Source organism: Gobius niger (genome assembly GCF_951799975.1).
Source record: "Gobius niger genome assembly, chromosome: 13".
Classification (NCBI taxonomy): Eukaryota; Metazoa; Chordata; class Actinopteri; order Gobiiformes; family Gobiidae; genus Gobius; species Gobius niger.
In genome coordinates this window covers 9,532,221-9,547,530 of record NC_136864.1, presented here as the reverse complement: position 1 = coordinate 9,547,530, position 15,310 = coordinate 9,532,221, and the positions used below count along the sequence as shown (strand labels likewise).

General features: G+C 40.4%; 1 protein-coding gene across 3 annotated transcripts in view; it reads right to left on the bottom strand.

Annotated features, from left to right (window-relative positions):
- LOC306973015 (netrin-G1-like) overlaps positions 1-15,310 on the bottom strand; it is a 128,916-nt gene that overhangs the window by 14,003 nt on the left and 99,603 nt on the right. For 2 of the 3 annotated variants that reach the window (XM_079569812.1, XM_079569811.1), the window contains exons 5-6: positions 6,634-6,660; positions 2,896-2,940 (exon numbers count right to left, since the gene is read on the bottom strand). In XM_079569812.1, the coding sequence (XP_079425938.1) occupies positions 2,896-2,940; positions 6,634-6,660 (72 nt within the window). The remainder of the gene's footprint in view (positions 1-2,895; positions 2,941-6,633; positions 6,661-15,310) is intronic. The other variant, XM_079569813.1, reaches the window with a different exon arrangement.

Below are 15,310 nucleotides of genomic sequence, written 5' to 3'. Positions count from 1 at the left end.
TGTGATAGCTTTTTTTTTTTTTTTTTACATCACTTTTCTTGGTGTAACTACAAAATGCAGAGAAATGTAGAAATCTTTTACATCCTCCTTTAATTTGCCTGCATTCTGGCTGGGAGAGCAGCGGTGCGGACTTAACACCGACTACACGGGAGATCTGGGGCCCGAGGATTAGCTGTGGATCAATCTACATAAACCTCCCCCGGAGCCGCTTCCTCTCCTCCTCTCCTTCTCCGCTCCAACTCACGAACATGACAGAAAGGGTGCGCCCCCGGAGAGCATTGTGGGTAATTAAAAAGAGGGCATGAACAGAGGGGTGAGAGGGTCGCGGGCTGGGTGATCACACGAGCCGTGCGGTCCCGTCCCAAACGGCTTCCCAGAACAAAAAGGTCTACTATGTGCTGTTCTGGAGGCAACAAAACGATGGGCAAAAGTTTGAAATTCTGCAAACTGTGAATAAATAAGGAATCCATAGTACATAATGAGGGAAGTATGTCATGCAGCAGAAACTCTGAATTGATTTGCATACTCTACATCAGTGGCTCTCGAACAGTACACAGCGAGTTCCTGAATTACACTGCCTGAGTCCAGATCTTAACCCCATTGAGACTTTGAATGCTTTGCGCAGTGGTCACACTCTCCCACCGCCAATGCAAGATCTTGGTGAAAAATGAACGCAACACTGGATCTTTTGACATCACAGAAGCTTATTACAACAAAGCCACAGCGAAAAAGTGTCATATTCAAAGCTGAAGGTGCTCCAACAAAATATTACAGCTTGTGACCTTTGTTTTGTTCTGACTTTTTTGTTTGGCAGGCGGTGAATTTGTTCTCTGAAGTACCAAGCTGAAATCAGGACTAAACCAGGGCTAAAACTGGACTAAATGACGTCTGAACTAGGAGTAAACTATATCTAAACCAGAAAATCAGCATTACCAAAGCAGATATGAAATGGAATATGTCAAATCTGTGCAGCCGGTGGTTAATGTGTTCTAGATCCGACAATTTTCTCAATATCGCTCATTTTCTCTTCACCCCTTTCACTCTGAACAGTCCCGGAAAAGTCCACGCTGCAGATGACCCTGAGAGTCACCCGAAGAAGCCCAAGTACCACCAGTTCCAGTTCGACAAGAATTTCTCCTCAGTGAAAATCATCAACTGCATCTACATTAGCCATAACAATATGACCACTGACAGGAAAAGGGGAACAGCACAGTGACTGGCATCTATAAAGGGCACAAAGCTTTACAATAAGAGGACAAAGCTCCTGACAGCAGCCGCAACCATAGATACAGACGGCATCTCGTCATAGAAGGGTCCGTGGCTTCGCCGAGGGGGAAAATAGAATCTTTAGAGAAACACAATTTTCCACTCTTTTTTGCCATTTTCTGGTGGAATATCAACTTATTTATCACAGACAAATAAAGTCAAATGTAAATCGGGCCCATATGGATGTTTTCTCACAGCAGATTGTTCAGTAGAAGTGAAAAAAACGGCAGTACTAGCCAGCGCGAGCTAACCGTTAGCATTAGCCCGATGCTAACATGTAGCATCGAGTTAGCATTCTCCGTTATTCATGTATTTATGGGCTGTTCAACCACTTTGCTCCTCCCCATGTCTTTGTATCATTATTTAGTAGAAACTATGTTCATATTTCAGCATCTGTTACAGTAGTTTTTGAATAATTAGAGAAAATATAAATTTTTTCAAAATTGTTTTCCCCCTTAACTGTTTTTAAAAATGACCATATATGGGCGATTCCAGAGATGCCGTCTGTATCTATTTGACCACCGGCTGCACTGTGGCACTTCAATTCCCTGTTTGTGCCCATGTGTGAAAATTAAAGACCGCTGGACAATCTTGAACTAGCAGGTTAGTTGTGGTTAGCAGCAAAGCTGGTGAAACAGTTAACTTGTCCCTGTGTCGAATTGGGATGCAAGAAATGCCTTAAAGTACATATGACACATTAGACACAATTTTTAACACAATTATATTTAAGATTTTGCTAAAGATTGTACCCAGAATTCTTTAGTTTGGCCATTTTTGTGATGTTTATAGTTTAACTTCCTTGTTGGACACTGGCAGGAAGTGACATAGATGAACACTGGTGCCGTGCCAACCATATTAAGACAATGGGAAATGAGTCAAACTGCTGTGTTTACCTCCATCTATGTCACTTCCTGTCAGCAATTTAAAAAGTCAAATAATATGCACGAAAAAAATAAAATAAAACACTTTTGGACTAAGTGCAAATGACAAATTCATCAGTTGCATAATTATCATTTTATTTCAGTGAAGCAGTCATTTTGATGAAGAAATAGATAAAGGTAAAGTTTGACTCATTTCCCATTGACTTAACACGGTTGGCACGGCAACAGTTTGTTTGCCTTCATCCATGTCACTTCCTCTCGGTGTCCAATAAGGAAGTGAAACTTTAAACATCACAAAATTGGCCAAACTAAAGAAAAAATGAGTACTATATTTTGGAAAATATAAAATATAATTGTGTTAACTATGTTTTAGCAAAAAATGTGTCTAATGTGTCATATGCACTTTAAGCGTAAAGTGCACCATAGGTTTTGGAGAGAAGATCATTATATTAGTATGCAAACATTTCAAAGTCTACAAGGCACAAAAGAGTTGGAAGTACAAATAATAAAATAAACTAACCCTATAATAATGCAATGTATTCAACATTCGCTGCATTTCTTACACCTGACTTTTGCACAGTACTGCGCTGAAAGCAGTGGGAGTTCTGTCGCCAACACACAAGAGAACCACCTATTAGCAAACCAAATGTTAATCGCATAGTCTACATTACAATGCCAATCAATACGCAGTGCATTTCTGCCAGCTATTGTTAATGTCATGCTGATGTCACAAAGCCTATAAGCCTACCTTGGTTTCGATTTGCAACACCGAGAGACGACGCGTTACCTCGATCTGTGCAAAGATATGAAAGGGGGAAACATTACAGCGGGTTGTTGTGTGACTCATGCTTCCTTTAGAAAAACGGGGACGGCATGCATACATTTATGTTGCTCTGCATCTTTTCAGGTAATTTAAAAAAATACTGAAGAGTCTTTCTTATGGTGCTGCTTTTCAAAAAGAGTGGATAGGTCATTAAAGGGGAGTGCATGCAGTAAATAGAGGCAAATGCATGAACAGTACTGTGCAAAGGCTTTCAGAAGGTTATGTGGAAAGAGCGTTTTTACAATTGTAACATTCAACACTGAAAATGGAGCGAAGGCAACCGTTATGTTAAGACCTCCACCGTGGAAAAGTACAGCGGTTGATTGCCCACACCTACACCCATTTAAAAGGTATTAAATGAATTGTCATCAATTAAATGGCATTAAATGTAATTAAAAAACATTAAATTGGATTCAAACTGACTATAAAATCTAAATTTCTTGTAGAAATATGACATTGCTCAACCATTTTTATTGTATACGTTTATAAAATACACCAAAATGATGGACCAAACATATTCAGTTGCAGTTTTAGCTGAAATTCACCACCTTTTTTTTTAAAGCTAAAATGTCCCGTATTGTCCTCATTAAATATTTGCATATCTTTTTTTCTGCAACTTGCTTTGGCCGAGCTATCTTGTGACTGGCTGGAGAGGCTAACCCCTGACGGAACCGATGCAAAACCAGGAACAACATTTTCATTGATTCTATGGCAGAAAATGAGATACACTCATCGTTTCTGATTGGCTGTATCAGTTCTCAGTCTGCGTATCTCAGTCAGGATCAGGTTTTTCTTTAAAATGTGTCGTTTGTTTGGTTGTGTTGTTTAGCTGTATTAGCATTGTTTTCTCCATTAATTCCCAGGATTCAGTGTTTTTTATTTATTTATTTTTGCAAGGACAGTGCATATTAACATAACGGTTGGCATTCATCGTTTCACTGTCCCACGTTCAATACAAATTGGTCAGGTGAATGATTTAAAGTGTTTGACAGAGGAAAATCCATGAACAAATGTAGCTCAAGTCTATGCATGCGTTTGAAAAACTGCAAACAGGTTTTTTTCTTTGCTGATATGACATAAGGTCAGTCAACTAAAAATAGATTAAAAAAAATAGTATCAAGGAAATAAGTGTTTTTCCCCATTTGAATACATTGCACTGGGTAAGCCCGGCACAAGATGGCCGGAAGAATTGCCTTTCGTTCCAACATATTACTACGGCCATGTCTTATCTCGAGTTTATTAAAGATCTTTGCCTGAAAACCACCACAATGTAACGACTGAGGTAAGTTCAGAGGCACCTTTTTCACACTCCCTTTAAAACAATTCTTAATACATTCATTAAACATTCACATTTATAATTTGTAAATGCATTTGAGGCACTTCTGGCTTTCCTAAAATGTCCATATTACTCCATAGAATAATTTTGCAGTCAGCCAAGCACACTATACTGAAACCCTTGCACAGTACTGCACAGATAGTGCTTATAGCAGTTATTCACTACACCCCTTGAAGACATAGACAGGTGTAGAGATGCATGATGGGAGCGACATTCTCAGAAAAAAATGTTTCGCTGTAGACTCTGGCTTTGGGCAAATGTCTCACTGAGAGCTGGAAGCTAATATTGTGATGTGTGGAAGGGAAATAAATAGTCGTCAGAGAAAGTGTTTGAGCTAAACCGAGAAGACAAGTGTTTTGGCTAATAATACATGAAGTGGGATATTTGGTCTGTGTATATAAATTAGAAATTATTAGTATTATGTATGAAAATAATTAACATGCATCTTTAGCCAGGGTGCGCCTGAAGCTATAGGCTATTTAGTTTTTATTCATATTTTTAATGAGTGTAAAAGTATATCACAAAGGATAAAATGTTCTGAATGTGCATCAGTCTAACTGCATCATATACCGATGTCATTAGCCAAACTGTTATTGTATTTTAGCAGTTTACCAGGAGAGTTCTGACTATATTGGTGATGCAATGTTTTGACTTTCAAAGGTAATCATACTGTTTCATCAAGTCATATTAAAAGAATAGAAGTTGGGGAGGAAAAAGAGCACAAGATTTGTAAATAGTGTCTCATTTGATGGGCCACTGACAGAATCTTGCGCAGGAGCCATGACCTGGTACTTGTAGCCATTGACTAAGTGACTGATGGACAATTGTTTAAAGTGGACATGTCATGCATATGGAGCTTAAAAATAGACTTTAAAACACTATTTTGGAGTTGTACAATGTATAACTTGAAAATATGTTTCTGCAAGAACAAGCCAAATCAGCATCGTCAGTACGCATGCATGGTAATTTTCCGGTCAAAGCTCACAACTACCCACGGTGTCAACAAAGCCCATTAAAACCACACTGTCATAGTAGAACACCCGGCTATTTAGTGACTATTATGTTGGTAAAAGTTGTTTTACAGTGATATGCCAGGTTCACATTCATTCTCCATTGCAGTGTGACTGTCACCGTGAGCTTAATCAGTGTATGGAAGAGTTTAGCCCTATTCACGAGTGCAATAAAGAAACCTCACAGTGTTGTATATGGAGCCACCATACGCACTCATCACATTTCCTACTGAAGGAAAAGAGCCAGTAAGTTTGACATATGGCTAACTAGTATTGTTATTTGTAACCAATGCGTTTGTTTACTTAATACAACACTAACTTTTTTATTTATTTATTGGTTTAGCAAGGGCCACAAGTTCTTTTTCTCTTCCCAGTAACACTGTGTCCTCGTTTCTTACAGAATTCTTTTAAAACATCGATTTTCAACGCTCAAAATATTCAATATCTGTGTCACACTCGTCATGTTAGCAGTTCAGGATACGATCTGGGTAGTCCTGACCTTTAACCCGGACCAGCATGCTTTGCGCTCGGTAAAATGCCGAATCCGCTTATTAAATGGTAACAATGAAATGCAGGCAAAAGAGCTGTTGAAAGAGCTCCTCCAGCTGGCAGCTATAGGAATCATTTTACTTTTTAAGGTTGGACGTACGGCGTGTGAGCAGCTCCAGCAGTGCGTCATAAACACACGGCTCAAAATTTTGGACTTTAAAAATGTGGAGGACAGTTTTTAGGTTTGAACAATGACGCAAGTGTAATCAGGAAGTCCAGAACGAGGCGCTGACACCATAGAAGAAGAAACAGCTAAATTTAACAGCTTTGTCCGAGTATTAGCTCTAAACTGTGTGAATGTTGTGAAATTCTCCTCCAGGTCTGCCTTTGACGAGGGAACAACATTTAAAGTCCATTTTTGCGTAATATGTCCACTTTAATATGAAGTGACATGCATTAACACATGGAAAGCAAAACAAAAATGCAAAACAGTGTGATGATGTTATAGAATATGCCTTAAACAGTCATTTTAAAGGTCAGGCTGAGGGTTGAGACAGTTTGAACCTCTTTTGCAAGAAAATGTTCACACGTTTTCAACACGTGGCTTCAGCGCGGAACAATCCAGTACAATACAATATCCAGCCTGCGGTGAACTTTCTCTCCCAGGTGATATCCATGTTCTTAAAATAAAGTGACATTTATCAGAGGAGGAAAGTGTCTCACACCTCGCCGCGGTTAAGTTCGTGAGACTTTCATAACACGGCTCTATAAAAGGAGTTAGAGTCGGTCAGCGGTGGCATGCCAGGTTAATAAATTTGATCTACTTACGCACGGGTCCGTGATTACTGGGGATACCTGTGGAGACACAAAAACAAACAATACTTCGTTAAACTTTGCAATCATCATATTTCAGTAGCTTTGTTCGCAGTCTGGCAAGCACTTGTTCGGCCGCTCTGTTTGTTGATTAGCTGATTCAGAAAACACGAGGGGCACCGTGTCCAGCGTTCGCCTCTGTCTGATGATAATAACAGGTCTGTACTCTTTGCCAAATGTCAACAGAATTAAGCTACGGCCAAAGGATTTGTTGAGAGGCACAGAAAAAAAAGAGGGAAAAGTTTTCACAAAGCTTGTGATTAGAGATATGTAATGAATGGGTTGATGTGCGGGAAGTCATCGAACCGCAGTCTGAAAATTGTAAAACGTGTTTGTAAATTCAGAAATTGGCTCAACTCAAAGAACTGCAAGGCATCTGTAAAATGATTATTCCTTGTCTATACATGCGTTTCCAATGACATCATGCATAGTTCCGGCAGCCATTTTGAATACCGAAGTAGCATTATGCAGTACTACAACATGAAACAATATCTCTACTCAGGATGAAAATGAAAGACAACTGATTGACAGTTGCATTTTTATGTACTCATAATCATTGCTCAAGAAGAAATCAGTAAAACACGGCCCCAGAGACGGACGTTTATGTGACATAAGCAGCAAATGTGGCACAGATGTAGCAGCGAGCTACACTAGGATTTACTAATGATCTGCCTCACTCTGAAGACTAAATTAACACATCAAAAAACACAAAAAGCCTAGAGAATACCTTTCTCTGTGATTTTTACAGTTTGTCATGTCAACAGTCTCAGTCAGTGTTTAAGCTGCTCAAGACGTTAGCATGCTATCGGTTAGCAACTGTCATCAATCAGCTATCAATGGCTTCAACACGATAAACATAAAATCTGTGGCTCACGTCTATGAACACTGAGGAAATACTACAGTAACAGCTCAGCTCTAACCTGTCACATGTTGTATCCAAGGCTAGATGTTTGGAGTGTGGTTCAGAGGTCAGAGCTGAGCTGTTGAATCTACATGCTAGCATCTTGAGCAGCTTAAACACCGGTTTCTTCACATAAATGTGCATCTCTGGGGCCGTGTTTTTTACTCTAATCATCTTGAACAATGATTACGAGTACATAAAAATGCCACTGTCGTTCAGTTGTCTTCCATTTTGATCCTGAGTAGAGATAGTGTTACATTTTGGTATTTAAAATGGCCGCCATAACAACAAAGTCACATGACTGAAAGGCATGTATATGGTACTTTTCTCTATTGTATTGCTTGCACATTTTCAAGCTATTTGCATCTTACTGTTGGTTTTTAAGAGATGCTGCAACCACTGAATTTCTCCAGTGTGAAATTGCTAAATGTTATATAATGTTATGATATTTTAGGACCATGTCATTCTCAGTGCAGTTCCCCACCACTCCTCGCCTTAGATAACCTATTTATTCAAGCCAAGCCCCTTCCGCACTGTTTGTCTGAAACTGTCCCCACCCTCCCTCCCTCCATGTCTGTTTTATCTTTCAGCGCTAATTCTCCTGCTCCAGGGGGGAACCTCCTGAAGAGCCAAGTCCACACCTTTGACGGAGCTCCCACCCATAATTTCACCCAGACATCACCAGCTCACAGTCACAGCTAATAAGTTAAACTGCACCTTTTGTTGTGGAGTGGTTTATGTGAAGGAAAGTCATGTTCTATCTTATTTTAAAGGGACTACAGAGTTTAATAATGCTAAAATTATGTATTTTCCTCCCCCTACATGTTCCAATGTCCTAATGTGTAGAATGAGCTCAGACCTGTTCACCACAACTGCCTCTAAAATCCTGCACTGTCACTCAAAAGCTTAATATAGAAGGTGCAGTATGACCTGAGGTGGCAGTAGTGAGTATAAAATTGCATCTAGCTGCTTTAATGAGCACTTAATCTTTAAGATTTTGGTCGTTTTGGTTGATACCCCTTAAACGTTGAGCAAATTGAAAAATGCTTTGAAGTCTGTTGCTTTATTATTTCAAGTTCAGTCAACTTTGTGAGATAATATGGGGCCACAGCTGACAGTTCAAATCTAGTATCCTCTCTCTGTTGCTGTTTGAAGACAGAAGAAATCATTGTCTACATGAGCTTGTAAAGAGTGGTTCTCAACTGGTGTGGCTTCAGGGAAAATTATACATCGGAATTTACACTTTAAAGGTGCATTATGGAACTTTTTATGTGAAAAACAATACTTTCTATTAGTGCATATTTGAGCTTTTAGGGACCAGCGGCTGTATGTGTGTTTAGCATGGCACTTTGATTTTTTCCAGGATGAATTGTTTTTAGAGTTTCTTGTAGGTTTTCTCTGCATGACCGAGCCTCTCACCAGAAAACCTACAAAACAATTGATCCTGGAGCGTTGAAGGGAATTGTGATCAAAAATAAAGGTGCTTTGCTGGCCACCCATACAGCCAGTGGGTCATAAAGAGTTCAATTACACACACATATAATATTTTATTGTCACATAAAAAGTTGCATAATGCACCTTTAACTTAAAATATATGGGATTTTGGCATTTTTAAAATTTATTCCATCCATCCGTCCATTTTCTTTCACTTGTCCGTTGCTGGGTCGTGATCACATTGCACCAGTCACCCTATGGCTCCTCCTGCAGGTGGTGGGTCCACGGAAGGACGACCTCACGATTCTAACCGGGCCTGTTGGTCTCTCATAAGGGGATTCTGAACCGTTCTTTATCTGACCCGTCACCTCGGACCTGTTTGACCTGGGAGACCCTACCAGGGGCACAAAGCCCCCGACAACAGAGCTCCCAGGATCATTCGGGTGCTCAAAACCCTCCACCACGTTAAGGTGGCGTTTCCTGGAGGGGCTTTTTTATTTGTTACATTTTAATATTTTATAGCAAAGTAGTATTTGTTGGTAGAGTTCAGTTGATTTAGACATTGATTATAAATTCTTCGATTAAAATTTTCAAAAAATTTGCCTATGACCTACTGAAAATGGTCCCGACCCACCAGTTAAGGACTTTTTACCTGACTAATTTTCTGATGATGAGATCTGGACTGTGTTTGGGACATTTGAGATGCATAAATTAATAGCTATTTATTTTTTTATATTCAAAGAATTTTAAGATTAGATGGAAATTCAACATACTGTATTGTAGCTGTATCTGCTGTGTATGTACCATATAGCCTTTCCATCTCCCTCTCACCCCTTGCTAAGACACTCTTTACTCTCATTGTCAGGGCCAGTTAAGACATAGAGCATGTATCTGGCACAAAACCCTGAATCACCGTGAAGTGATGAAACAAGATGCTTGAGCTGCTGTTATGAGCCATAACCGAGCAGCTTCACTCCGATACAGTGACACAGAGAAGTGTAGGTTGTACAGGTTTCCCTTTTTTTGTGTGTGTGAGAGAGGGAGCTCCTAATTAGAGCGCTGGCCTTTAAAAGTCACCTACATTTGCTGCTGGTGTGTTTTACAGGAGTTTCATCACTCGGACCTGACATTACAGTAAATGGCAGTAAGTCACAGGATCAGGAGTGGCCGGTGTTAATGCCAGGCGTGAACCCACTCAACGCGGCAGTCACACATAAATCTGAGAAGTCACGTATGATCGAGTGCGAGGAACTGCACTGAAAAAGGGGAACGATTCTGAAAAAAAAAGATCAGTAAATATTTTCCACCTGTCCTCTGTTCTGGTGGTGAATATTCCGCTGCGCTCCCCTTGGATGCGGCGTATTTATGTGCTGTTAATGTCAACAAGCCACAAACTCCAAACTCAATGTTATTAGAGCACGATTAGTCCTTTTCACTTTCCTGAACCGCTTTCACTGAGCCTCGGCTGTTTCTGTACACTGTTCTCAGCCTTTTCATCCCATTGTTACCATTTGGCTCTCTTTACAGAAACACTTGACGGGTGCACAGGAAGAGAAAAGGAAAAAGGAGAGCGAGAGACTGTTGCGGAGCGAAGGAAAAGCAAGGATTTTCCCTCAATTGTTGTGCTGTTGTAGAAATGCTTGAAGAATGGCGGTGTTTCGCAGAGTCTGATCAAACCCCGGTCTGAACTCTTTGTGACCTCGAAACCCTCATCTGAAAATGTAAGATGAGGAAACAGATCTGTGCCATATTTATGTTCACTTGACTGGTTCGCTGGTCGGAATGCAACGTTGAGATTATTTTACGTTTACTTAAGAGCTACTAAAATGCAATACGATTTGGTAAAGGTTAGACATGCACCTATCCAGCTTTTTCGCTACCAGGGTTTTGAGTATCTGCCGATCTTCCGATATTTACCAATACAAAGAGACTCTTAAAAGTGTCTTTCTCTGAGTGAAAAATTTAATTGACTCTTTTCTCCATTTTAAGATCAAAAAAGTCATATTTTATTGTCATGATATTATGGATCAATTGTCAATTATCTGTTGATAAACTAATGGATAAACTTTTAACAAGGATCACTGGACTTTTCTACACTAAATATCCTTGGGTGCATGACAGGCTTTAAGTTACATTAATATAAACAACTCACATGAAGTGATATGATCATAACAAATATGTTAGATCAGATATTTCTTAAACTAAAATACACTTGGCTTTAGCAGTGGTTATTTTATTGTATTAGGCTTCTTTAGGTATTTCTATCATAGTTTCTGACCCAGCCTTGATTAGTTTTCGTTAGCATGCACCCGCTAGCTTTAGCATGCTATTGCTAGCGCAGCATTTTGTGCTGCGAGATTAGATCAAACTCAGCGACTGAATTCTCCTAGTTTTTAGCTTTACGATGATATGCAGCATGCCCATATTCACTTAGATTTAGTTGGTGAAAGTTTTTTTTAAGGGAGCCAAAACTGGTATCTGTTCAGTACCGGATTATGAAGTCCAGGGGTGTCCAAAGTGTGGCCCGGGGGCCAAATGTGGCCCTCAGACCAATTTTTGGTGGCCCTCTGCCTTTTTGCTGAATCGGGACACATCATCAGAGATGGTCCTTTTTCTTTGAAATGTAATAATTTCACACAATTCTAACCAAACAACTAACCTTTTACTGTGAGACAGAGCTGGCATGAAGGTTTTGAGCATAAATAAAGGTGTGGGGCGCAATTTAAACCTCTGCTAGTCAAAGGTTTTGCGGCACTAACTACCGATCTATGGCCCTTCACCCTGTGTACGCTTCAGTATGCGGTTTTCCAGTATCAGCTCCGATACCAGCACGGATCGGTTCATTGCTAGTAAAGGTCCAACATTTCAATACTTGACATGTCACTGTAAAATGCTGCAAGCTTTAAAGCTAAACTACCTTTCTAGAAACAATAGAGTTCAGGAATGTGATGTCATATCGCTAAGCATTATGGGATTAGCAGTAGGGATTAGTTCACATTAAAACACTTGGACACCACAGTGTGTTAGATGTATTTACCAGCAGTAACTCAGCAGCTAACAGAGTTGTTCCAAGGCAATTTTATCCACTTTTTATACTGTTTTTAACCAATTAGTTAGTCAATGGAAATGTATGCTACCAGCTGCAAAGATGGCGGATCTACATGGTAACCGTATATTTATTTTTAGGATCAATATTAAGAGCGCGAAGCTGGCTAATCAGCTGTTAAAAGCTGTACCTTTTCAGTTTATAACGTTTTAGACACATTTTCAATTTAACCTGGTATGTTTTATGTCCATGAGTCGGCACATACAGTAGCTGACAGAAAAGCAACAGAAGAGCGGGAAAAATGTGACAAAAACGCATTCAAAAAGTGACGAAAAAGCAATGGAAACCCCCCCCACAAAAGTGACGACAATGCGGCAACAAAGCAAGGAAAAAGATCAGTAGCTTTCAAATGAGACGTGGCACTGGCCTGTAGGCTGTAAGCTCCAGTCGAGAAGCTTTTAGATTTGGGTAAAGCTGAACTGGAGAAAAGTTTTGGGGAAAATTGATGCTAAAAATAAATGGGACTATTTTACGTCGGATCCAGAGACGTGACCGGAAGTGGGTGGGGACTGTTGAGCTCTATATCAATAAATTACAGATAAAATACTTTCAGCATCATATGCACAGATAAATAGGGCTTCTTTCAGCCTTTGTCAGAGTTGAGGCCTGTCTCACGTCACTTCACAGCACAGACCAAAAAACAAATAACAAAAGACCAACATCAACATCAGTCCATAGTTCACCTCTTTTTGCCAGGCCAGAAAAAGCATTTGCACTTGTCTAGATCAAACTTGAAAATCCCGCATGTCCTCGCAAATTGCTCAGGTGGCAAACCCGCTCTTCGCCCTCCTCCGCTCGCTGCCCTTAGCAACATGGAGTCCCGTTTTTTTGGACAGCGATTTATTAAATGAACGATCGCTGAGGCCTATATATATCTCTCTCTATGGCCTCCTGTTTAAAAATGTAACAGACCGTGCCTTGTTCTGCGGAGATTGATGACTTTGAGGAAGACCTTATGACAAATGAAAGCTATTAAATTCTAATTACAGTTAGCAGGTATAAGCATTTGTCTCAATACAAAGTTGAGTTGCATGACTAATTGCAATCGAAATCACAATTTTGAACCGTCTCAAACATGCTCTGAAAAGCACGTGGTTCTCCTTCGTATCTGAGGCAGTAGATTATTACAGCTGATGAAGAAAAAAATCTCTCGGGTTTACTCAAACTTGTGCAAAACACTGCTCATGATGAGCGAACATGGGCCAGATATGTGCCAAAATGTTGTGTCCTCAAACGGCACTGCACTGAGCCAAATCTGGACCACAATTTGGCCATGAGAAGGCCAGATCTGGACCACCTTCTGATAGTATGATGTACTTCCGGCTAAAAGTTGGCCGTTCTGTTCTGGATTTGATGTGGGCCAGATAAGGTAACTGAATGCAGACCGCCTTTGTGCCGATCATCCACGCAGTATGTCAGCCAGATGAGCTGAAAGTAAGTCATGTGGGCCAGATATGTGCCAAAATATTATGTCCTCATACGGTACTGCACTGAGCCAAATCTGGACCACATTTTGGCCATGAAAGGGCCAGATCTGGACCACCTTTAGGTAGTATGAAGTTGGCCCTATTCTGGATTTGATGGATTGGATTTGGGCCAATAAAGGTAAACCGAATGTGGACCACCTTTGTGCCGATCATCCACGCGGTATGTGGGCCAAATGAATGTGTCTGATGTGGGCCACAACTGGCCCATACCAATTTTGCTATCTTGGAACATAACATAATTAAAAAGTAGATTTTGCACATAAATTGCTAATCACAAAAAGTCTTATTCCTGTGCTTTACGCACATAGAGACTTTGATCTTGCAATATAACGGGCTCGTGCCGAAAATATGAATAATTTGGGACAAAAATACGCTCATTGAACACCTGGGGACTTAATATTTCTACGTCACGTCGTCGTGGCACATTATTGCGTTTTATGCCGCGGCCAAACAAGTGCTTATATTGCCTTTGATACGGGTTTCATCAGTCGGGTGCGGATGCGGTCCAAGTGCCGCATGAGTTTTTAATAACGGCCTGTCAATCTGGCGGCCCCTCCGCTCTGCAGGGAGACTTATAAAACAGGAGAGGTGCAGGGGTAAATCCAGCAATATCTCGACAGAGTCCCGAGACGAGCGCGCAAACAAACTCCCACATGCAATCAAGAGGGCCGCATGCCAACGTGCCGGGACGCACTGCTCGGACAGCAGAGAGAGAGAGACGGACGGGGAGAGTGATCTGTGCTGAGGCTTACTTACTGGACGACTTCTTTGTACCATTAAAATAAAAAATGTGTGCATACATTTAGCTGTGTGGGTTAAGTAAAAGAAAAAACGTTCATCCTGGCAGCAAACAAGCTTCTTCCACGCTTACCGTTAGCAATGGAAAAAGTTTCTGCAATTTAGATTTAAAATTCCCATCAAAGAATGCTCCTTGCCTGAATGTGGCTGTCAGTTCACTGCGCAGTTTGCCCGGAGTATTGTATATACGTATAAAACTATATTCCTCGCATTTACTTTCCAGAGATTGATTCAAGGCCAGCTCTGTTTGCATCTAGTGCTGAATGACTTCTATGAAAGCAGTGGTAATGCATAGAAATAAGGCAGCAAGCTGTGTCGTGCCACGGTGTTTCAATGAGCATTTTTAATTTGCTCACAAACTGGAACACATTCTCTCCCTATAAAGTAAGTATTTGCTCTCACTGAATGAGAGACCGGGATCGTGGCATCTGCATGGATGAATCTACATTTGCAGCACATTTTACGGAAAGTCTTATGACAATTTCACAGTTTCATAGATAATGGCACTTCTCATTAACACAAACTAGTGTATGTTTGTTGCCACAGCCACCTCAGGGCAGTCTGACATAAGTGCCAACTCGATCACAAAAAATAACACATTCACATGAACACAGTTATACTTCAAGTGCAATATGACACATTAGACGCCACCAAAACATAGTTAACACAATGTATATTTATATACATTCCCCAGCTTTCTTTAGTTTGAACATATTTGTGATTTCGTTTTTTTTGTGATTCCTTATTGGACACTGACAGGAAGTGACATAGGTAGAGGCAAACAATTTGAAGCTGTTGCCGTGCCAACCATGTTATATCAATGGGAAATACAATACGTTCGTAAAGTGTGACATCACACACAATATTAAGCTGCTTCCAGATCTGAAATATTGAGCGTTCCATCGA